General features: G+C 46.8%; 1 protein-coding gene across 1 annotated transcript in view; it reads right to left on the bottom strand.

Annotated features, from left to right (window-relative positions):
- Nucleotides 1-5,352: 5,352 nt before the first annotated feature.
- LOC147701411 (cytochrome c oxidase subunit 6B1-like) overlaps nt 5,353-24,786 on the bottom strand; it is a 117,207-nt gene continuing 97,773 nt past the window's right edge. The window contains exons 2-4 of the mRNA XM_086930098.1: nt 18,452-18,577; nt 16,532-16,632; nt 5,353-5,594 (exon numbers count right to left, since the gene is read on the bottom strand). Of these exons, the coding sequence (XP_086786224.1) occupies nt 5,541-5,594; nt 16,532-16,632; nt 18,452-18,560 (264 nt within the window). The 5' untranslated portion in view covers nt 18,561-18,577 and the 3' untranslated portion in view covers nt 5,353-5,540. The remainder of the gene's footprint in view (nt 5,595-16,531; nt 16,633-18,451; nt 18,578-24,786) is intronic.

Here is a 24,786-nt window from a genome sequence, read left to right as displayed (position 1 = left end):
AGGAGCACGTATGTTCTTTCCCATTGCTTAATTGGATGGCTGAACTGTTTTCGGATGATGACAGTGATTACATGTTGGAAGCTGTAGCTACCTATTTTGCATATTCATTCAACCATGAGTGACTTTGAAGACTTCCATCATTATGGCACGTGACTTTTTAGTAATTCTGAATGGTGCCTTTTTTCAATACGAACATTCGATTTTTTCATATGTTCTAGGCCTATTAACTGAGAGTAGGCCTTAAGTTCGACCTTTTATATTTTGTGTGGCCACTATAGGCATTCATACATAAATTTTGTTTTTGAATTTTACATACATTTGCATACATTTAGCTTGGCTAATATCATTGAACTCTGCTTTCATGTCTTGCCTCTCATAGAGTATTGGCTTATATTTTTTCGTTTTTAACCGTCCTCGGATCATTGGGGGGGTGTCAAATGGTTACTACGTTTCTATATATTGTGTTAAGTTAGCATGTGCTTATTAAATGTTTAAACGCCATATTTTCTTTCTGCTTCGGTTTGCACACGACACCTAATTGTTATTGTAGCTTTCAACCTAGACGAAAGATGTGATTTATTTGAGAATAATATGTTATTGCCCTGGTATCAGTCGTGCTTGGTACACTTGGTACAACTGTCTGCACACTGAGAACTGCACACTCTAAGAATAACCTAACACAAGGTTGCTGAAGGCCTGATCCTCGCACCACGTTAGTCATAACACAAATAATGTTGCTGCCAACATTGGGCTCTACGCGGGTTTAAGATACAGTTACAGGGAATGAATCAACACACTTGATGCTTCGCATGCTGAGAGCTGGTAGCGGTTGATGTGATCTCCTCCTACTGAGAATTAGAGGTATGGGTCCGCCCTGCTAAGAACCCAGATGAGACCTTCTTAGATATAATATAATATGCTAAATAGGGTGCGCAAAATATAGGTGATACATAATTCTATAGATTTTTGCATCATAACATGCTATCACCTTTTGCTTATTATGGATTAGTGACTATGCTGCTAACTCTGATTTTTATAATATGTATGTTGATATTATACAAGATACTGCGTTTGAGAATGTTGCATTGAAAAATAAACATTTCAAACTTGCACGTGTATTCTCTGCCTCCCAGTTTCGGTTTGTAATGATTATATAACGAAAGAGTGTTCATGTGTTCCACGATACCTGAGGTATTCTAAGTTCATGTTCTGGATTGTCTAAGTCATTGGTAAGTTATTACTGCCGATGAGACACTGTAGCTAGCTTGGTAAGGGGATTTCTGAAACAAAGGTGAGTTTTGGGTCACCCTAACTCACCCAGGTTCTAGATCTCTGTGCACAGTTCTGTGGGAGAACGGAAACCCTGCTACAGGTGGGGGGGGGCAAAAGCACCCAGACAAAAAGTAACGGAGTGTGGGGGAGAAGCACACGAAGAGAGGGAGACAAGAGGGAGAAAATAAAAGGTGAGAACAAGAGTAGGCGAGAGTGAAAGTGTAAGATGAAGGGTGAAGGGTGAAGGCAGAGAGACATTTGAGAGGAAGCAAGGGTGAAGGGAGAGAAGAGCATGGGCTGAGGGAGAGTAAACGTCGAGAAAATTAGCTATGAAAAGTGGAGGGAGAAGAGAAAAGGAGAAAGTAAGAGCGGAAGCAGAAAGAACAGAAGAGGGAAATTTTAGACACGGATGAGAAAGAAGCAAAGAGAGGAAGAAGACACGAAGAAGAAGATATAAGAAGACAAAGTGCGTGGATAAGAAAGAAAGGTGGCAGAATAGTCGAGTCACTGTACAAAAGCTGATGAGAACTAAGCCTGAGGCTCGTCAGCAACAGCAACTGCCAAGAATATTTCTTAGTTGAAAAGAAAAGTTTAGGAGAGAGCAAGAAAACACAGGCACGGAGACAGCCTGCAACCCGCTCGGCCTGGGTCAGGAGAGTGCCCCTAAATCAACACCACCGGGACCATCTTTCAGCAAATCTGGGAAGGGTTATCTTTAGAGGGGGGGGTGCAGTGGCAAAGACGTGTACTTTAGAGCCCAGTGTTTGGATTAAGAAGTAGAAAGAATGAAAGAAATAAAGAGAGACAGAGACAGAGTAGAAAGCAAAGAGATGTGAAATATTTGAAAGGTCAGAGGGCGAGTGGGTCTATAAAGATGCAACACTAATACAAGAAGCAGATTTTCTGTATAAGTGAAACTAATTCAAGTAATCAAAGCAGCCTATGTGCTTTCGTATTCCCAGATGCCGTGAACGGGAAAGGAGGGCCCATGAGCAGAATTAACAAGGCTGTGTGTGTGTGGTGTGTGTGGGGTGTGTGTTTGTGTGGGGGGTGTGTGGGGTGTGTGTGGGTTTGTGTGTGGGGGGGTTGTGTGTGTGTGGGGTTGTGTGTGTGGGGGTTGTGTGTGTGTGTGGGGTGTGTGTGTGGGTGTGGGGTTGTGTGTGTGTGTGCGATGTTGTCACGCCCAGTAAAAGTTAGAAGGTAAGACTATAGCTATGCACTGCTACAATTAACACCTTAGTAGTGAACGTCTTAATTAAAAGAAGGGCATATTTATATATTTTGTTTCTAGTAACTTTTGCATTGCCTTCAATTACAAGCGCAGGGGGAGAAGAGCTGCCCCACTGGTATGCAGATCCAAACAGCAGACGGCTGTCACGTTTATGAAAGGACGGGGTGGGGAGATAATGAACTCAGCATTGCAGCGTGTCCGAGCGGAGCGGTCTGCTGTTAAAAACTAAATTAAGTAAAGCATGGCAAAATTAAGTAAAGCTCGTGACATGTAAGAATGCACAACATGGCCAGGACAGAGATGAGGGACTGAACAGCTGAGAAGACCAAAATGCGTGAAAGTGACTCACTGACTTTCATTACCTGCCATCTACAACACAGGCAGTAAATACACAGTTAAAAGAGGCGTTTGAAAACTGTCGGTGATGACGACGTCGCCACACCACGAGTGCTGGAAGGGAAGTTTACTAATCCAGTGGCTTTCAGGTGTATCAGAATGCTGAACATCTTAATTAAAACAGCATAATTATATATTTTTCTCCTAACTTTTGCATTGACTTCAATTAAAAGCGCGGGGGTTGGGGGCGGGGGGAGGAGAGCGGCCCCACTGGGATGCTGATGCAAACAATTGCAGACGGCTGCCACATTTATGAAAGGACGGGTGGGGAAATAATGAACTCAGCATTGCAGCATGTCCGAGCGGAGCGGTCTGCTGTTAAAAACTAAATTAAGTAAAGCATGGCAAAATTAAGTAAAGCACGTGAAAAGTAAGAATGCACAACATGGGCAGGATGGAGATGAGAGTACAGCCCCATGTTCATGCATTCTAGTGTCGTGCTCTCGGGATTGTGTGGTGGGGGGAGCAGGGGAGCGGCGTTCCTTTGAAGTCGGAAGGGTGAGAGGGAACGAACATATGGGGTGTGAGCGATAACGAAAGTAAGAGGGGGAGCAGGTAGTGAGGCCGAGCGCGCGGTAGGGGGGTGGGGGTGTGTGTGTGGGTTTGTGTGTGGGGGTTGTGTGTGTTTGGGGTTGTGTGTGTGGGTGGGTGGTTGTGGGTGTGGGTTTGTGTGTGTCTGTGTGTGCGATGATGTCACGCCCAGTAAAAGTTAGAAGGTAAGACTATAGCTATGCACTGCTACAATTAACTTGTTGGTAGTGAACGTCTTAATTAAAAGAAGGGCATAATTATATATTTTTTTCTCCTAACTTTTGCATTGCCTTCAATTACAAGCGCGGGGGGAGGAGAGCTGCCCCACTGGTATGCCGATCCAAACAGCAGACGGATGCCACATTTATGAAAGGGCGGGGTGGGGAGATAATTAACTCAGCATTGCAGCATGTCCGAGCGGAGCGGTCTGCTGTTAAAAACTAAATTAAAGTGAGGTGTTAAAAGCCTGTTAATGAGGGGAAAGAGAAGGATGTAAGCGCGAGTGTTACTTCGTTTTACATATAATTGAAGCTCTGACACTGTTGTCGAAGCAGCCGAGGGCCAGAGACTGCCTGCTGGATGTTAGCACGAGCCTTTGAAGTCTGATGCGAGGCAAATGGTGGTTTGTGACGTGGCTGGTGTGGCGGGGGAGTGGGAGGCAGTCCTTTGAAGTCTGATGCGAGTCTCGGGGAGCAAATGGCATGCGCACGCACGTCGCACATGCACTGTCCAGAATCCACATTCAAAAGCCCCTTGGTAAGCTTTCCTGGAGCAGCTCTCTATATCTCTCGCATAGATATTGCTTACGCATACGCTAGGCGAGACCTAAAAAAGAAAGTAAAAATGAAATCTTATAAAGTATACAAAGGAATGAAATAATAAAAGTAATGCAAATTAAAATGTCAAGTGTTACATTGTAATTCTATGTAGTACATAGCCCAAGAGAGATTAAGTCTCCAATATAAGTGATAGATAGGCCACGAGGGAGTGTTCTCTGTTATCAATACAAACCTCTGCATCGGCGCCTCATAGGGCCTGCTGTTTTTAAAATGAAATCTGCTGTCTGTGAGCTTTCAAAAAGCACCATCGAGGAGGGTCTCCAGAAGAGAAGTAAGGGTGGGTACTAGACCTGAGAGGATCCCTTGAAAAAAATCATGGTAAATGTACAACACAGATCAGTACATTACTCGATCTCCCTATCCCCCTCCGAACCTCTACCTCGCTGAATTCAGGAAAGGCCTCAAGACCTGGATGTTCGAATAGCCCCCTTCCCCCACCCCCCACGCAGTGCCTGGATACTCCTGTGGTGATTAGGGTCCTTTACAAGTGCTGATTGATTGAATAGAGGCTCGGTGGTTGGGGCACATAAAAACAAGGCCAAGAACAGGCCGGCTGGACAAGTACTTCACGAGGCAAGGATACTATACCACAACAAATCCACCACGACCAATGTGCAGGGTCCCTTGTAAGGTGGTGCATGTTTTATGTTACTCCTCTCAACATCCACAGAAACTGAACCTATGGAGGGATATAAAAAGATTGCAGAAAAATAAGAGGACTCCCTTTAAACCAAAGGAATAGGGCACTATACAGTTATAAAGAAACGCTTTCCTTTGGACAGTATTGTATCATGTAGGCACCATATATTCTGTATATTCCATTCAAACTGTGTACTTAATGATTTTTTAACCAATAGATCGATTTGTACTTTTCTTTACAATTTAAATTGTCCAGATTATCTGTCGGGATATATGGTCTTACTTCCCGTGTATGTACAGTGCGTAGTTGAATGAGAGAAATTTGGATTGAATGGAATATACAGTATATATGGTACCTACATGATATAAACTGTCCAAAGGAAATCATTTCTTTATAACGCGATATAAAAAGAACCGGGAAATGAAGAGGCGCACACAAATAACTTACGGTCCCTGAGAGTTTATTGAGGTAATCAGATGATGCCCCGAATTTTCAAACACTTCCGTAAACACCACCTGGAATGAGGACCCAGGAATGACGAAGAAACAAACAACACAGATTATATATTAACTCCATTTTACGGCCACAGTGTGGGCTACAAGTTCATTTTCAGGACGTGAGTACTCTCCATTCAAATCTTTCCAGGAAAGGTTCCAGCCGCAATCTCCTCGTCCCACTTATTAACCTGGAAAAACCGACAGAAAGATTCATGTTCAGTGTCCAGAGCACAGACGTGAACACATTCCAATGGTACAAGAATACTAATTGTACGAATTCAAGAGTATTATGAGAAGTGGTCATCGTAAAGGTATCGAGCACGACTGCAGAGCTACATCAAATTCACCCGCCCCAGCAACACCCAAAACAGTACGGTATGAGCTATATACATGTCTAACATGGGGCTTCTCGAGAGGTTTGGGCAACCTGCAGTTTTCAATCCAAGCATACAGCTCAATTATACAACTGTCCGCTGTGCGGGTGTGTCTTGTACTGCAGGTATATTTAAAATCAAATTCAAAAAAATAAATTCAAATCGAGGCAGTGATGACTCCGCATTTAATCCTTCTAGAGTAGATTTATTAAGTCCCATTAAGTTTACAATATCAACAGCCACTGTAGATACTATAACCTAATTCATTTTTACCAATAAATATTCCGATTTGTGATGTGCACATTACCCACAGAGCTCCGGGTGCTTATCGCACTATTTAAATTATTTTTCTGCCTGCTGAAAATACATCATTTCTTTCATCTAGTTTCACTGTTTGTATCTTCCAAAATGTAATTCAGAAACACCCCAAAAAGTGATCCTGTTTCTGTGAACAGCTCCAGCCAGGAACTCGAAGCATTTACATTTACAAGTTGACTAAACATTTCCAGACGAGGGCCAACTTTCAGAAACGACAAAACCCAAACTTTTAAGGTTTTGGTGACCAAAGCAAACTAAACGTGATCTGAAAATTCTGGCAGCTCGAGGTTTTCTGAACTAGTTCTCCTGGGCGTCCTCTGCAGACAGGTCCCTTCACGTCTATGGGGTTTGAAAGGACAGTACCCAATATTGAAAGTGCACAACAGACCACTTCATAAACTTGAGCTATGCACGATTCTCTGACAGCCAGAGGCGCTCATCTCAGGAGCAGTGGCCCTGTTTATCCTCAAAGAAGACCTTTTGAAGCCTCAGCTTTCTCCGACGAGCAATGTTAAGCCTGACATATCCATCCAGGCGAGGGGACGCCAGTATCTTCATCTGTTTATTACTTTGCTCAGTGGGTGGAGCCTCTGAAGACTCCAAGGGGCATATGTACAAGCCCCTATCTCCACCACAACGTCACTTTTACGGGCGTTGTGGTGGCGATAGGGGCTGCGCCTTGCGTACAAGGCAGCATTAAGCTACTTAACGTGGCTTAAAGCTGCCTTGTACATAAGGCCCCCTTTCATGCTATGGTTAGCCTGAAAGGGGCGTGCAGGGGGTGTTGCAGTGGGCATTCCACCGCAACACTCATTGTATTTGACGCTGCCCCCTATGTACAAGGGTGGCGTACATAGGAGGCAGCGCCAAAATTAAGACCAGGAAAATCCTGGTCTTAAGTTGGCGAAACGAGGAGAAATAATGCATTTCTCCTCGTTTCGCCAACTCTTTCCATGTGTGCTGTCTTGTGCGGCACTCATGGAAAAAGCAAAATGCATGGTTTGCTTATGTACAGGATGGTGTATATAAACAAACCTTTTTAAAAAATGCCATTTTGTGACTTTCCTGTGTGCTGCACGAAGCAGCACACATGAAAGTTACAAAATGGCATTTTAGGTTTGCTTATTTGCAGGATGGCACACCTTTGTACACATAAAGAATCCTCCTCTTCACGCAGACACCCTTGCACTACGGTGTAAGGGTGCCTGCGTTGGCGCTAAGTTGTTAAACTTAGCGCCATCGCTGGGTCAATTGCAAGGCTTCAACACATTCTTGTATATATGGTGCAGCTTTGCGTGTCGGAAGTGGCGGAGTGCGGCGTTAAGCCAAGGAGGCTAACAACACGCTCCTCCACTTCCTTGTACATATGGTCCCAAGTGTCTTTGTTCCACACTTTGTGGGATTTGAATCCTACGAGTATATATCCCCTCTAATACTATTTTAATATTAAGGCAAGGAAAATAGAAATAAAGTTCATTAATTGAATTAAAAAGGATCGATTATTGTTCACATAAAAAAAGTGCTTGTTTGGGAAAAAATGATGACGGATGGAGTCTAAATGACCTAAATGAGGTAGTGTAATAACATGAAGAGCTTTACCATAACTGGGACAGTGCTTGAAGTGTGGTTGTTTGAGCTCAGCGATCAGTGCGACTCATCCATTTTGCACACAGCAAGAGACACCCAGTGAATGAACTTGTAAAAAAGGCAGGAAATGTTAAAGAAAGAAGGATAAAGGTGGAGGTGCTCAAGAGTGTGAGCTTAAAGCGCACCACCTGCAGTAGTGCTACTGGGGGTCTCATGTGCAGCCTTGCTCTTGGGCCAATGTGCATATGGAATGCAATGGAGCGTAGAAGGGAAGAGGTTGGTAGTGTCCCCCAGCAGATGGCATATGTCCCAGACAGATGATCCTCCTAAGGATACGCTCTTTTAGTATGGTGTCTATTGTTGCGCATAAATAGGATATTCTTTGAACTGGTGTCGATATTGTTTTCTAAAGGTTGATCTGGTTTCTCAGTTTGTGTCGCAGTTCCGAGGTGGTTAACAAGTCCGGCTCACTTTTGACAATTAGCTTTTAGCAACATTTTGTCTAGGTCAGTGGTGCTGGAACAATGTGCAGAGTGGAGGACCTGCCATCAATGTTGTATCACTGACGTCATCGAGATTCTGGAAATTCTAAGACTCACGCAAACAAGTTTAGCAAATAAACCACCCCCATTCAGCAGAACGGTAAGGGTGTGGACCGCGCTGGAAATGGAAAAATAGAAGTGAAGGTACCCTGTGTCAAATTACCTGTTTCTGAGAAGTGCCGACACTCTCCATGGAAAATATTACATCATTCTCGAAGTGCAGGTACTCTCCCTCTTAAATTAAAAAGGTGCCGGTACTCAGTACCGGACAGTACCGGCACTCAGTACCAGACGGTACCGGACCATTTAAAGCACTGGTTGTGGAACATAGTTGATGATGCATTTTGGAGCACACTTTCACAAATATATTACTAAAGCATAGTGTGTTAGTGCGCAGTCATTTACAGACAGCCCACCGTCTACTGAAATGGCCTCTAAATTTGCAGAGACATGTCGTTTTACTGTTAAAACGATATAGCGTAACACTGGCTTTTCCAGGACCAAGCGGTGGCGGGGCTTCTACTACAGGAATTCCCCTTTCTACCGAAAACGCACAGACCTGCAAACCTTTACGCTTCCCAGGTAACCCGAGCCTCGCTGGAAGTCTGGGACGCAATCAACAGCTCTCATGAGCTGACTACCTTTCCCTCCCCGCTGACGCCGCTGGTGGACATTCCAGACTTTACCCCGGGCATGGAGAAGGGAGCCTTCACGCACTGGCGCCCGGCAGGCTGCCGGTTCTTATACCACGTATACGGCCCAGACGGCGTACTCCCCTTTACACTATTCAAGCAGGAATATGGCTTTCCTGAGACGGAACGCCTGCGTACCTTCAGATGCGGCACTGGGCGCTTCATCCGGACGTACGGGAAACTGCAGACAGACGCCTCACACCATATGAAAGGTGGCTGGTTACACGCACCTCCGACACCAAACTTATGTCTGACATCTACAAGATGATCCAAACACTCCCCACACATGTCCATAACCCGGGTCGGGAGCGATGGGAGAGGGACCTGGGCAGGGCACTCAGCCACAAAGAATGGGAGGGGGTCTCCTACAGGGCGCGCCATTCTGCGTATCACCTAGGACTCACTGAAACCCTTACGAAAATCTCCACATATTGGTACTACACCCCAGAAAGGTTACACGAGATGGACCACTCCAAAGACAAACGCTGCTGGAGGGGTTGCGACCAAGTGGGTACCCTGGTACACTTGTTATGGGAATGCCCTCACCTCCAATCCTACTGGACACATATACTCGACGAAGTAGACACCCATTTTCAGACCACCATACTACGCCTCCCTGCATACGTCCTGTTAGGACTCCCTAATGCATTGATGTATCCCCTTCAATCTCGCAGAGGACGTCATATCGCCATCGCTTTGGGGTCAGCTATGCCAAAACATTCTCACACACTGGCGCACAGACAGGGTCCCCTCCACCACAGGCTGGCTCCAACGGCTGTGGCATGTGTTAGGTATGGAGAAGATAACCCTCACTCTAGCCGGAGATAGAGACCAATTAGAAGAGCTCTGGCAATCACTCCGGTCTCTACTACTCACTGAATTCACCGAAATCACATGCCCACGCTATCTTAGACTTCTGCGCCTTACCACGGCCACGACCTCAGATCAGTGATATACACAACATCGATGCGACCACGCTGGACCAGACACTTGACCTTCCAAGAAGGAACCTGAGCACTGGACAAGGGGCAGGAGGAGGGAGGGCCCGAGGGTGGGAGGGGAATGGGGTAGAGGGTGGGGGGAGTTTTCTGTTGGGAGTTATCGAATTTGTTGTTGAACACAACTGCCTTCTTCCAGACAGGTCGAACTCATCCAATACCGCAAAGGCCCTTTGGCCTCTACTGAACTCTCTACCGAGTCTAATGGGCACTGGCCTGTGTTATTCCTGTAAACTGTGTATTTTATTGCATTGTTTTCCAATAAAAAGATTTAAACCTAAAACGATGTAGCGTGCAAACAATAATGGGTTGGAATCGAGTTTTAGTGATTATTTATCATTTGTGCATTACCAAGTTAAGTAACTTGATTTGTTCTGATCCCATTAAAATCTTTGTTTCCATCACACTTCAGAATTACATGAAAAATTAGCTTCAGTTGTGCTTTTCTAACTGACGTTATATTTTGAAATATTGGCACAGGTTATTTACAGGTATTTAAATTATGTAGTGTTTTAGAAAACAATGACATCCTGTAGCCTTTCTTTTCCACGTCCTGTACCCCAGCAAGAATGTCACATCTTCTCACTTTGCATTCAGAGAAAGAAAAGCAAACATGAATTTCCATAGAAAAAAAATAAGCAGCCATTTATAAGAAGACTTAGCTAGACATTTGAACTGTGTCTGGAAGCACAGCACATGTGACGATACAAAAAACATTTAATTGCATCTTTACTGCTCCTCCACTTTTTTAATGCCAGCATGGCTTTTGGGAAGATTACATATTTTTGGGGACTCAACGTCCCCTTCTTATATTTCTTTTCCAGACACCAAACGTGATTTAGGGTCTGAGTCTTTGAGGTCTTATGTTGGGGTTCCGCTTTATTTGAAGTGGACACTTCTATCTTTTTTCTTTCCTCATGAAAGATGTCTGTCACAGCAGGCAGGTCTCCACATCTGAATGTTCCACAACACAATTCATGGGAGTGACCAGAGTTCAACCTGGATGTCAGCCACAATGATATGTGCATGAAAAGGTTAATCCCAGTTCCCCAGCCGTACACTTCTTGAATCCCTGATCTGCGCTATATCTCTCCCTGACATGTGTTCAAGTACCCTTGCTTGTGATCTATGACTGAATCAGAGCAGTCTTTTCAAGTGAAAAGATAGTCTATTTCTTCTCCTTCCAGTTTCTGTCTCACCTAGTGCCCAGGAATGCAGCAATGCACAAATCTGTCTGGGGATTCTTCTCCTCATATCTTCATCTGGCAGGCCTAGGCTTCTCAAAATGGAACCAAGGGTCCTCCATAAACAGGGAGCAGTCTTTTACCATGACATTTTTACAAAGCAATTACAACACATTTTTTACATCGCAATTACCATGCAAGTCTTTACAATGCATGTATGTTTCTATTTGTGAGTATGTGATAAGTAGTGTATCATTTTAAAGGGTAATTAAAAGGGGGGGGGGGTTAAAATATTAGCAAACCTGTAAACAACATAAATGTAATTTGTTTAAATATATAGTGTTTGCCAGACCAAGAACATCCAGGTCACTCCAGATGTTGATTGAAAAGAAGAGAGAATTAGAATGGATAACAATCATTAAAGGTGAAATGTCTTGAAATAAATATTCGAGAGAGCTTAGACTTTTATGTAGTGCTGCAGGTTTCATCTAGGGTTGATTGATTCAGAGCATAAGGTGAAATCCAGAAAGTGGGAGTCTAATGCCTCTAGTCACTAACCACAGAGGCGTCGGTTTAGTTAAACACAAGTTGAAAAAGTCCAGTTTGAGCACATCAAAGCCAACTGGCATGGAGAAGGATGGTCACACCAAGGCGTGTTCATCAACTCGCTGCTTCTTTCAGGGGTGGAAGAAGATAAGCTTGGCCTCCCTGTCTGTTCTGGGGAAGAGGGCCCTCAAGAAGAAGCATCAGAGGTATTTCCAAGCTCTTTCTGCTTGGCTCAGAGACGAACGCCCTCACTGACCCCGGTTATCCATAATGCATCTCCTAACTGATCTTGCTGGTGTGTGAGTAACAAAGGAGGCCATGCACCTATCAGGGCTGCCCTGCTGAACACTCTACCACCATAGGAAAAAAACAAGCAGAATGAAGGAGACACTCGGGCCAGATGTAGGTGGCCATTTACCGACCGGTAAATGGGTATTTGTGATGTAGGGGCCCTATTTTACCGATTCGGTAACTGCCAGATGTAGGTGGGACTCTTCTGAGTCCCAAAGGCCTTACAGATTCGGTATTTTACCACCCAATCCAATTGGGTGGTAAAATACTGAATCCAGGTGTGCATGCACATTTGTGCATGCACACCTATGCCATGTGACAGACAGACATGCCCCTAGGGCATGTCTGTGTGCCACATGGCACACATGCCAGTATTTGGGGTGCTAGAGGGTGTCAAAGCGACACCCCCTGCACCCTTGCAGGATTCGGTATTGATTCCTATGGGCTTCAAGGGCCATAGGAATCAATGGGCATTACCGAATCGGTATTTAAGGATTCGGTAAATACCAATTTTTACAGATACTGTAATTCAATTACCGAATTTACCTAAATCTCCCTCCTTCAATTTTACCGATTCATAAATACTGAATCGATAAAATTCGGTATTTATGAGTCGGTAAAATATACTTACCTACATCTGGCCCTCGATGAGTAAAGGAACATCTCAAAATAAAAAATACTTGCTTTCTGGCTTCACCTGATATAGCGCTTTGAATTCTGCCTCGCATTTCATTTAATGTTGGAATTGAAAGCTGCGCCGCGCTCGGTGACACGGCTGTGCCTTGCTGCCTAATTGAATAACTTTTCGAGTGTGGTGATTAGTGATTAGCCCTGCACAAGCGCTTTCTGGCTTCACCTGATATAGCGCTTTCCTTCTGCTGGCCTGAGATTGTCTTGCCCTGCATAGCGCTTCATTCACATTGTGGCTTTTGTTGGTTGAGACGCTCGCAACCTTTGTTTACCAGACTGCCATTTTGTTGATTTTCTGACCGTCCCTGACCTTCCCTGAACCTCGCTCCCGCCTCCCTGCTGCCCCTCCCACGCTCCGCCCCCTCCACTATCCATATATGACAAATGCATCAGCGCGCAGCGTTTCGCGCCCCTTGCGCGACGAAGGTGCGCCAAAGGTAAGCCCGTCTACGCCCGTCCGCGCCTGGACCGCGCCCAGTGCCAGACCCCCTGGTCCACGCAATGCCCAGCCCTCCCGCATTACATACGACGTCACCACCCTCATAGCCCTCAATCCCGGCCTTTTCCCCAACTGCGCCCAAGCCGCTCCTGGACTCACCCATGGACCCTTCTCCTGCAACTCCTGCAAGTTTGACGCCACCAAGAACAACTCCTCATCCACGAACACCAAACAGAGATCTGACACCAACCACCTAAAATGCATCCTGCTCAACACCCGCTCTATCCACAGACACGCCATTGACCTCTGGAACCTGCTAGACACCACTTCTCCCGACGTCGCCTTCCTAACAGAAACATGGATGAACGCCTCATCAGCCCCAGACATCACCATTGCCATCCCAGAAGGATACAAAATCATCCGTAAGGACCGCACCGACCAAACAGGAGGAGGCATCGCTATCGTCCATAAGAACTCCATCCGCATCTCAACCAGCTCAGACGTCAACCTTACCAGCGCCGAACACCTTCACTTCCAGATCCACACCGATCCCAAGACCACACTCAGAGGCACCCTCCTCTACCGGCCTCCAGGATCCCGTGCACAATTCAGCGATGACATCACTGACTTTATCACCCCACACGCCCTCCCCTCCGAGGAATACATTCTACTGGGAGACCTCAACTTTCACCTGGAAAATAGCAATGACAGCAACGCCACCACCCTTCAGGACAATCTCGCCAACCTCGGACTCAAACAACTTGTCACTACCCCCACCCACATTGCAGGTCACTCACTCGACCCTATCTTCACCTCCAGCAAACATGTCTCCTTCAGTCACACCACAACTCTACATTGGACGGACCACAGCTGCGTTCACTTCACCTACAATAAGACCACAACTCACAACCATCCTCAACCTACTCTTCGAAGAAACTGGAACAAAATCACCATCGACCAGATCTCCTCATCGCTGCTTCAAAACCCCCTTGTCCACTCCTCAAACTCCGACCAAGCAGCCATTAACTTCACCCAATGGCTATCCAACAGCGCCGACATCCTAGCACCGTTGAAAAAATGTCAAATCAAACTAGGCAGCAAAAACGCCTCCTGGTTCAACGATGATCTTAAGAAATCGAAGAAACTCTGTCGCTCCCTCGAGAAGGCCTGGAAAAAATACCCTAACAACAGCACCAAGGACGCCTTCAAAAACGCCACCCGCATACACCACCAACTGATCCGGACTGCCAAGAAAGCCGCATTCAAAGACAGACTAGACAACAATGCCCACAACAGCAAGGAATTATTCAACATCGTCAAAGAGTTTACCAACCCCTCAGCCAACTCCAACGACATCACCCCCTCTCAAGCCCTCTGCGACTCCCTAGCTTCGTTCTTCCACAACAAAATCGCAGACATCCACAACAGCTTCGACAACCAATCCGGAGACCAACCCACTCAACCTTCTGCCGCACCTGCACCCCCCTTGAACATCCTTAACAACTGGAACCCAATCTCCACTGAGAACACCATCCGCCTGATGAACTCCATCCACTCAGGATCCCCCACAGACCCATGCCCTCACCACATCTTCAACAAAGCAGATTCCATCATAGCACCACACCTCCGAGACGTCATCAACTGCTCCCTCAACTCCGCCACCTTCCCGGAAAGCTGGAAACACGCCGAACTCAGCGCCCTTCTGAAAAAGCCCACAGCTGACCCCACCGAACTAAAAAACTACAGCCCCATCTCGCTCCTTCCATTCCCGACCAAAGTCATCGAGAAAGCTGTCAACAACCAGCTCGCCGCCTTCCTCAAAACCAACAAATCCCTCGACGCCTCACAGTCCGGCTTCCGAGCCAAACACAGCACGGAGACCGCCCTCATCGCAGCAACAGACGACATTAGAACTCTATTGGACAATGGAGACACAGTCGCCCTCATCCTCCTCGACCTCTCCGCAGCCTTCGACACAGTCTGCCACAGCACCCTTCTACAGCGCCTCAGAAACATCGGAATCCAAGGAAAAGCACTGGAATGGATCACCTCGTTCCTCACCGGAAGAACCCAGAGAGTCCGCCTCCCACCATTCAAGTCAGAGGCCACTGAAGTCATCTGCGGCGTACCACAAGGATCCTCACTCAGCCCCACACTCTTCAACGTATACATGAGCCCCCTCGCAGCCATCGCACGCCAACACAACCTCAACATCATCTCCTACGCTGATGACACCCAACTTATCCTCTCACTCACTAAAGACCCTAACACCGCCAAAACCAACCTACATGAAGGAATGAAAGAAGTAGCCGAGTGGATGAAGCATAGCCGTCTGAAACTGAACTCAGACAAAACAGAAGTCCTTATCTTAGGAACCTCCCCCTCCGCCTGGGATGACTCTTGGTGGCCAGAGGCCCTTGGAAAAGCACCCATCCCGACGGACCACGCACGGAACCTGGGCGTCATCCTAGACTCCTCACTCTCGATGACCAGACAGGTCAGCACCGTCTCATCATCTTGCTTCAACATTCAGCGCATGCTCAAAAAAACATTTCGCTGGATCCCCACCGAAACCAGAAAAACGGTCACCCATGCACTGGCTACAAGCCGCCTGGACTACGGAAACACCCTATACGCCGGTACCACCGCAAAACTCCAGAAAAAACTCCAACGCATCCAGAACGCATCAGCCAGACTCGTACTAGACATCCCGCGTAAAGACCACATCTCCAGTCACCTGAAAAAACTCCACTGGCTCCCCGTCAATAAGAGGATTACTTTCCGCCTCCTAACCCACGCACACAAAGCACTTTACGGACTTGGACCTGACGGCCTCAACACACGACTTTCCTTCTACACCCCCCCTCGCCAGCTACGATCCTCCAACCAAGCCCTTGCTACCGTACCTCGCATCAATAAAACCACCATGGGAGGTAGATCCTTCTCCTACCTGGCAGCTAAAACCTGGAACTCACTCCCCACTCACCTTCGTCTCACTCAGAACCACCTAGCATTCAGAAAGCAACTTAAAACTTGGATATTTGACAAGTAATTCCCTACCCTTCCCCAAGCGCCTTGAGACCCTCTGTGTATGTAGCGCGCTATATAAATCAACTTGACTTGACTTGACTTGATTTATATATGCATTATAAATGTACTTGTATGTTCCAGGTATAGCCGCTCCTAACTAGAGCATCATGTTCTCCCCTTCAGCCTCCGCTCCCTCATTCACCTGCCAGCCAGTAGCAATCTACATCACATAAATGACCTCGTTTGCCACACTACACACCAGACGGTGCCATCTACACCACACAGACACCCAATACAATACTCTACACCAGAGGGAGAGGCACTGACACGCACTCCTTGTAGATATGCACAACAAATGTAAATAACAGTTCATAAGCGTTTAAGTACAGACAAATGATTCTTTTCAACTGCACCATTTTCTCACTGGCACCTACCCAGGACATGGGGCAAAGGGTTTTGTACACACGAAAGTACCACTGGCAGGGGTACGGGTCGACACCTTTCTCCTTCAGAGAGCGCTCACATCGATGAAAATCTGAAATAGAAGATACATCTCTTAATAAAACAAAAATAGCATTTTCTGGTGTCTTTCCATCAACACTTTAGAGGCAGAGAGGTTAAATCACACGCACTTTGACTTCCTCCCAGTGACGTTAGAGGACATCAGATCACATGACCCTTTAGCCCAAGGAAATCACAGGAAGGGGCTCCACACAAACTTTAACCAGTATGACACCCCAAAAACTAATACCAAAATGGATACAAAATTTTACAATTAGTGCGATCCAGTGTGCTGCCACTAGTACATATCAGGGTGCTGGAATCATACGTCAAGACTATCACAACAAGTCGAGGGCAGTTCCATCGGAAGCCAGGTCTCAGTTCAATATACCATGGAGATCCAAGAAACTGGCAAACTGAGGATTGACTATTGCAATCACATATCCGAAGCGTGCTGCCATCTTGTGTCAGCGATGTGCTACTATCACATGCCGAGGGGGAGGGCACTACCATCATGTCAGGTACGTGCTGACATTATATTCTAGAAGTGCTGCCCTCTTAGGCTCAGGTCATGCCGCCATTTTCAGTCTGGTATGCTACGATCATATGGCATGGATGTTCTGCCATTAATGGGCAAGAGTACGCTGCCATCATATGTCAGAGGGCTATTCAATATGCCTGTGGGCTACTCCTGCTTGGTATGTCATGCCTCAGGCCATATTTCATTCACAGACATTCCGGCCTAATTTCTTTCTGAGGGACCTCGCTCAACTACCGGGGCCAGAGCGCTGTTGGTTCCTTTACGAAGTGAGCTTTGGCTCTCCAGCCTACCACCTGGTGTGAGAAGAGAAGCACCCAAAAATGAAATAAAATCCAGTATTTGTAAAGCGCACAATTACCCGAGGGTGTCAAGGCGCTGGGGGCCGTCGGGAAGATTAAGCGAGCTATTGCCCTGAGTCACATGGTGCTGGACTAACCTGCCGCCGGCACCGGGATCGAACCGTGAACCCCATGGTCTAGAGTCAGCCGCCCTGACGCACCTCTTCTAAGAAAGGCTAAGAGTCCCTGTATGGCCTCTTACTGCCAGCCTTTGGCCAAGTGTAGGGATCTCTGGGTGTAGGACATGGCCTCTGTCCAGGCCCTACTCCTAGTCTCTGTCCCACCCAAATCACCTGCATGCGGCCTACAGCTCAGCAGAGTGGGCTCTGGATGTAGGACTCGGCTTATGGCCAGGTCATGGGTCCAGCCTCCTTTCACACAAGTCAGTTGTTTGGTCTTTGGTCATGGGCACCAAACTCTCAGTGTATGGCCTGTCATAATGAAACCAGCTGCCCCTGGCATTTGGCCATGGACAGTGACACAGGAGTGTCTACAGCCAAGCCCTGTGTCTAGCCCATATTTCACCCAAACCAGCTGCGCACAGACTTCAGCTGTAGTCATGCTGTTTCTCAGCACTTATTCCACCCATACCAGCTGTGCCCTCTGTCTAGCTCACATGTTCATGTTGGTCATTAAACGGAGCTTTTTCCATGCAACGCCACACTGTGAATTTACATGTTTCTGTATTAAAAAAATAAATAAATTGCAAACCCATTTCCGAAGATCTGCATCCGTAAATCCAATGCAAAATGCTGGTGGGATTTCCGTTGCAGCCAGCCAATCAGACTGCTATGATTCTCGGATTATCCTCCAAGGATATCACCAACAACCACCTTTTTTTATGCAAACTAAAAAATCCTGTACTTTTGAGCCTGGCCCTAGTCCTGCCGTTATGGAACTTACAACAGTGTAAAGTACATTTTACCAAATAAAATCATACGTAATTATATCTATGCTTATATTTGATGTCTTACCAAGGTAATTCCGATAGCAGTTTCTGGTCTGGCTCACACTAGGAAAGCGTGCATCGAAGGGGGCGGTTTTGTAGTTTTCCAACTTCTTCCGGACTTCCTCTGCCGCCATTGCTTTGCCTTAACACACTATTGGAAAAGTTTCATTTTAGACAATGCCACCAAACAGTGAGAGGTTTTCAAGATGATGTTGACCAAGTTAGAAGACCTTTGGAAAAGGCATGGAGGTATTTCTATAGGGCGGGCACACTGCTAAACAAAGTATCTCAGTTTGCCAATAAAACAGGAGAAAGAGATGAAATGATAGAGAAAAGAGAATTGAAAGGGAGAAAACAGTGTGCTGAGCATTGCTTTAGTAAAATAGTCTTAGGAAGATGACAATGGCCCTGGAGGTTGTGGTACCTCATTGGTCCCTTGGGCTCATGACTGGACACACTAGAATCCTCCAGTATCCCTGGCATTTGTGTATCATTCTATTGAAGCATCGTTATCGACCCCTCTCACATCTGTGCAACCCATGCCTCACTCAGAAAGGGTCAGATTGTGTAGTCATCAGAAGGCGCAAAAACCAGAAGTATCAACACATTTCAGCTACATGTTAGGTTGATCGACCAATGTGGTTATCACAGCAGAGGTGAATGGTCGAGGCGCCTGAGTATTTTAGTATAAATAAGGCCCGGGGTCCCTCCCTTTGGCACAGAGAGCAACGGACCTGCAGCCACACCCATGCCACTAAACTAGAAATGGCTTACCCATTGGTGAATCAAATAGCTAAAAAAAGTTGCCCACATTTGAAAATTTGGGTATTTTTGGGTCTCGCCTATGAGAGAGACCTTTTGGAATCGATTCAGCTTTTGCCCTAAAAACGTGCACACAATGCATTGCTTTCAATGGCAACACGTGCACGTTTGGCGATTCCCTTGCAGAAGCGAGCTTTGACACCATATGTTTGTAATTAACTTGCAAACATATGATGCCCCTGCTCGCTCCCGCAAGGCAAACAGGCACAGGCCCCCTCCTCCCCCGCTGCCTCTCGTCAAGCGCGCGCGCTTGTTTTCATTAAAACCGCTAAACGCCAGCAGCCCATTTATCCTTTCTGCAGTCTCACGCCTTGTCTTCTTTTTTTCTTGCGCTGTCTGTCCACCACAACTTCCGTCGAGAGTCAAGAGACCGAGGGTCTCTGCAGAGCGTTACTGGAGGCGCCTGGGTCCACCATGGAGCCTGCGTCCCCCTCCCCCGCTCGTTGGTTCAGAGCTTTGCGAAGCAAAGGATGTGTTCGTCTATGGTGAGGGGCGCACTGCTCCCACAGAGAGCGGGGTTTGGAGTGGGCACTGCCCTCTATCCGCGGCTTGCACTGGTTCCACCAGGATACAGCCCGCGTGTATTTGACCCGTGAAATCTTTTCTCCAACTTCAGCCCTGCTGCTAATGCTTTCTAAAAGACATAGGCTGAGATCCTTGCAAAAATACCCTTAATGTATTTACTCACTCTACCAACTCCCCACCCCCCACCCCCCCAATGCCCACAAACATCACACACATCCTTTTCACTTCCTTCTCCTGCTCTTGAACAAAGTCCCAGCCAACTTTCGGATCTGCCCCTCTGAAGGCAGGTTCCTGCCCGCATAGTGAGCTCTCTGAAGAGACTGTAGTGCTTGGAAACCTTTATGATCGTCTATATGTGCTTACCCGGGGTCTCTCTTTCACTACCCCTCGAGAGAGCTCCAGAAAGCTCACCCCTCTGGACAGTCACGAGTTCGGGGTCCCACAGGCAGGAGGAGGCGTGGGGGAGCCGAGGGCACGCACACAGGGTAGGCAGGGAAGGGGTCGCCTGTGCCAGAGACACCTATAGGACAACAGCCCCGGAGCCGGCTCGGTTAACATAACAGAGTTCTGCTGTCTCCGGGGCGCTGACACGACACAGCGGGTCACAAAGGGCTCAGGGAGGCAGCTGTCCACGACACCCCCTCTAACAGGGCAGTGACAGAGGACACAGACACAGGACAGTGACAGAGGGCAGAGATACAGAACATAGACACAGGCCCTCACACAGGGCAGTGACACCTATTGTGACACAGGGCAGTGACACCTACTGTGACACAGGGCAGTGACAGAGGGCACAGACACAAGTCAGTGACACAGGATAGTGATACAGGACAGTAACAGGAGGCAGTGACACAGGTCACAGGACAGTGACAGAGGGCAGAGATACAGAACACAGACACAGGCCCTCACACAGGGCAGTGACACCTACTGTGACACAGGGCAGTGACAGAGGGCACATACACAGGTCAGTGACACAGGAAGGTGATACAGGACAGTAACAGAGGGCAGTGACACAGGACACAGGACAGTGACACAGGGCAGAGATACAGAACACAGACACATGCCCTCACACAGGGCAGTGATACCTACAGTAACACAGGGCAGTGACAGAGGGCACAGACACAGGTCAGTGACACAGGACAGTGACAGAGGGCAGAGATACAGAACACAGACACAGGCTCTCACACAGGACAGTGACACCTACTGTGACACAGGGCAGTGGCAGAGGGCACAGACACAGGTCAGTGACACAGGATGGTGATACAGGACAGTAACAGAGGGCAGTGACACAGGACAGTGATAGAGGGCAGAGATACAGGTCAGTGACACAAGATGGTGATACAGGACAGTAACAGAAGGCAGTGACACGGGACACAGACAAAGGAATGAAACTCAGGACGATCACACAGGGCAGTAACACAGGTCAGAGACACACACCAGCACACAGGGCAGTAACATCTGCGGTGACACAGAACAGTGATAGAGAGCAGAGACACAGGACACAGAGTGGGCCTTTCAGGGTAGCAATAATGTTCCACTCTCAGACAACAGGATGTAAAAACGTAATCCTTTGTGTAGGAGCCGTTTCCAATGGTGATTCATATTAGGGTGGGGGGGAAGCAATGCGTTCCTAATGAAACTTTTCATCAAGCAATTAATGAGTTGGTTTCTTGCAAAACGTTGAGAGGCGGTGAATACTATTACAGTTCACTTGCAGCAGATTTGTTTCCTCTTTTCGGCTGAAAGGTTGGATGCAAATTGCCAGAGGATGGTGTCTCATAATTAATGAAGGGCTCGCACCAGATGCGCATTGCCGCGCATTGTATTGGTCACCTGAGAACGAGCTGTGCGGTTTTCTTTCTGCTGATTGCCCAATATTTAGAGAGAAAAAAACACCATGGCATGGACAATATTTTTTCGGATCAAACTAGTGGGCTTTTTTATTTTCACAATTGCCATGCTCCTGATTTACTCTTAGTTTCTTTATTCAGATGATTATTATGTTCCACGTAATAAAAGTGGGGCCCTCATATTTTCTTCCTGCACGCTCAATGCCGGCTGCAATTACAGCTACAGATATCTGTTTCGTAATTCTCTCCTCCCTGTATAAACCCTGTATAGGGGGTCATTATTTCCTTAGGAGCCTGCTGTCTTTCTCAGTCTACTTCTCAGAGCTGATTTGCATCCTTTTGGCAAACTCTCACTTCCTCTCTGGCCAAGCAAGTTATACCCGTTGTGTCTCTGTGTGTGTGTCTGTCTGTCTGTGTCTGTCAGTTGTACATAATGTCTTCTTGGTTATATGTAAGGAAGGAAAAATGCCTATAAAAGTTTTTTAATAACTTTTCAACATGCTGCATAGCAGCCACACTGCTCTATAACCTAGTTTAACGACTTTGGCAAACCCATTCGCTCTGGCTAAACACTTATAAGGTCCCAAAGGCGAGACCTATTGGCTACACCAATGCTTGTTGAAATTGCAAAGAAGCACAGTTTATGGAGGCATGCAAGGTATGGGAGACTGCATGCAATGTTTACAATAATATCAAGGGAAATCAATAGTGAAAAAAATCCCAGCAGGCATAGAAAAAGGCCCACAAACACCCCAAAAAACGGCTTACAGACTGACTAGTCAGACCAGCCCTTTTGACACTCCGAAATTGCCCTGTAGGCAGAGCCGTCTTAACGCATTGGCGTGCTGAGCAGTTGCCCGGGAGCCCTACGAGCATAGGGGCCCCATGCAGACCAGAATTTAACACTAATTTTCTGTTAAAGGCTTTTATTCCTGTTGTGTAGGCAGAGCCCAGTGCACTGCTTTCCCCTGGGGCCTATAATACTGTTAAGACAGCCCTGCCTGTAGCCCGACCTTGCCCATGAGTCAGACAGCACAGCGTGTTCAGTCCCAATGAACACAGTCTGGAGAACCATCATACTGCAAACCGAGTAACCAGATCCCACTACACACTCAGTTATGAAGACAACATAATCCAAGAGTAGAACTATCGCCTTAAAATGTTTCTGAAACCGTTTACTATCCTATGTGATGTGGTTCCGAATGTAAAGGTGTAGTTGAGGGAATGTATAGTTGGCTTTGATATTTGATATTGAACAGTGTAATCAGCCACAGCTACTACAAACAGACTCCCATATAATAAATACATCAAACTCAAGAGAACCATTTATACCATGGACACTTTAAAATGCCTTGCAGCCCTCTGGGTATAAGGCATGTTATATTTGCAGTAACTAAAAAACGTGTGAGATAATGACAGAAAAGTTTAATGAACAAGAATACAAACATCAAATTTTGCTAAATAGTTTTAAAATTGCTTCATAGATGTAAAACAAATATTGGCAAAGTCAATAGGTCTGGTGTGAGATGTCAGTCTTTTTAACTATGTCAATGCGTGTTTTGTCATGAGTTTTGCAAATCTTTATTGTTGGGGAAGCAGCTGTTATGTTATGTTATGTTAAAAAAGTTTGTACCGCGCACGTACACCGAGACGGTTTCTTGGCGCTCATAACAGACATAGCTGGCCAGGGCAGAAGAGTTACTCAAAAGCCACCTTGAAAAGGTGTGTTTTTAGGGTTTTGCGGAACAACTCATATGAGGTAAAATGGCGAAAGGAAGAAGGGAAGGAGTTCCAGTAGGAGGGGCCTAGGAAAGAAAAGCATAATCCTCCATGTTTTTTACGGCGGAATGATGGAGTGCAAAGAAGATTATTGGCAGAGGACCGTAAGTTGCGGGTTGGAGAATAGCGCTTAAGTTTGGAAGAGATGAACTCAGGGGCCTGGTTATGCAAGGATTTGAATAGGGTGCAGCCTAGCTTAAAGGAACATCGTTTAGCCACTGGGAGCCAATGAAGGCTCCTCAGGAGGGGGGAGACGTGCTGATGTTTAGGTTGGTGGTACACCAGGCGTGCTGCCTGGTTCTGGATCAGCTGAAGTTTATGAAGCTGATAGACAGGAATCCCCACATACAAGATGTTGGCAAAGTCAACTCTGGAGATGACCAAAGCCAGTATTGCTAGCGTGAGTGCCTCTCTGGTTAGAAATCTACAGATCTTGCGAATCCTGCGTAGCTGGAAAAAGCAGGATGATGTTACCGCAGAGATCTGAGGTTTCATGGAAAGATCCTCCGAGATGATCACTCCTAGGCTTTTCACAGAGCTGACCGGGCAAGGGGGGAGACCTAAAGAGGGGGGCCAATAGTTATCATCCCATGGGTTGGACGGACTACCCACCAGGACAAGTTCCGTTTTAGACGGATTCAGCTTGAGCTGGCTGTGTGCCATCCAGTCCGAGATGAGTAACATGGTTGTTTGGAAGTTGAGGCGAGAGGAAGGTGTAGTGTCCAGAGGAAAAATCAGTTGTAAATCATCGGCATAATTGTATATTGTAGCAGAGGAATGGCGAAGAGAAGCCATGAGGGGTTGCATATACAGATTGAAAAGGAGGGGAGAAAGAGCAGATCCCTGGGGAACACCACAAGTGAGAGAGAGAGAAGAAGCAGAGAAGGTGGAAAGGTGGACTGCCTGGGAGCGGTCCTGCAAGAAGGATCGGACCCAGTCAAGGGCAGTGCCCCGAATGCCGGCGTTTCTGACACGGTCGATCAAGATAGTGTGATCGACCGTGTCAAAAGCCGCCGACAGGTCTAACAGTACAAGGGCTTGGGGGATATTGTTGTCGGCTCCAGTTCGAAGGGTATCCATCACAGCTGCAATCACCATCTCTGTAGAGTGCAGGGGGCGAAAGCCCGCCTGCTGTGGATCAAGGAAGAAGGAAGACTCAATAAAAGTGCTCAAACATTTAGTGACGTAGGTCTCTAAGATCTTTCCCAAGAAAGGGAGAAGGGAAATAGGTCTATAGTTGCTTAGCACTAGGGGATCTGCACTGGGCTTTTTCAGGATGGGTAACACTACCGCCTGCTTGAAAGCTTCTGGGACGACGCCTGATGTTAAAGAGGAGTTAAGAAGGGTTAGAGCGGGGTCAGGGCAGTGCATAAAGATTTCTTTG

Source organism: Lissotriton vulgaris, chromosome 7, assembly GCF_964263255.1.
Source record: "Lissotriton vulgaris chromosome 7, aLisVul1.2, whole genome shotgun sequence".
NCBI lineage: Eukaryota > Metazoa > Chordata > Amphibia > Caudata > Salamandridae > Lissotriton > Lissotriton vulgaris.
This window is presented reverse-complemented; position numbering and strand designations above follow the sequence as displayed.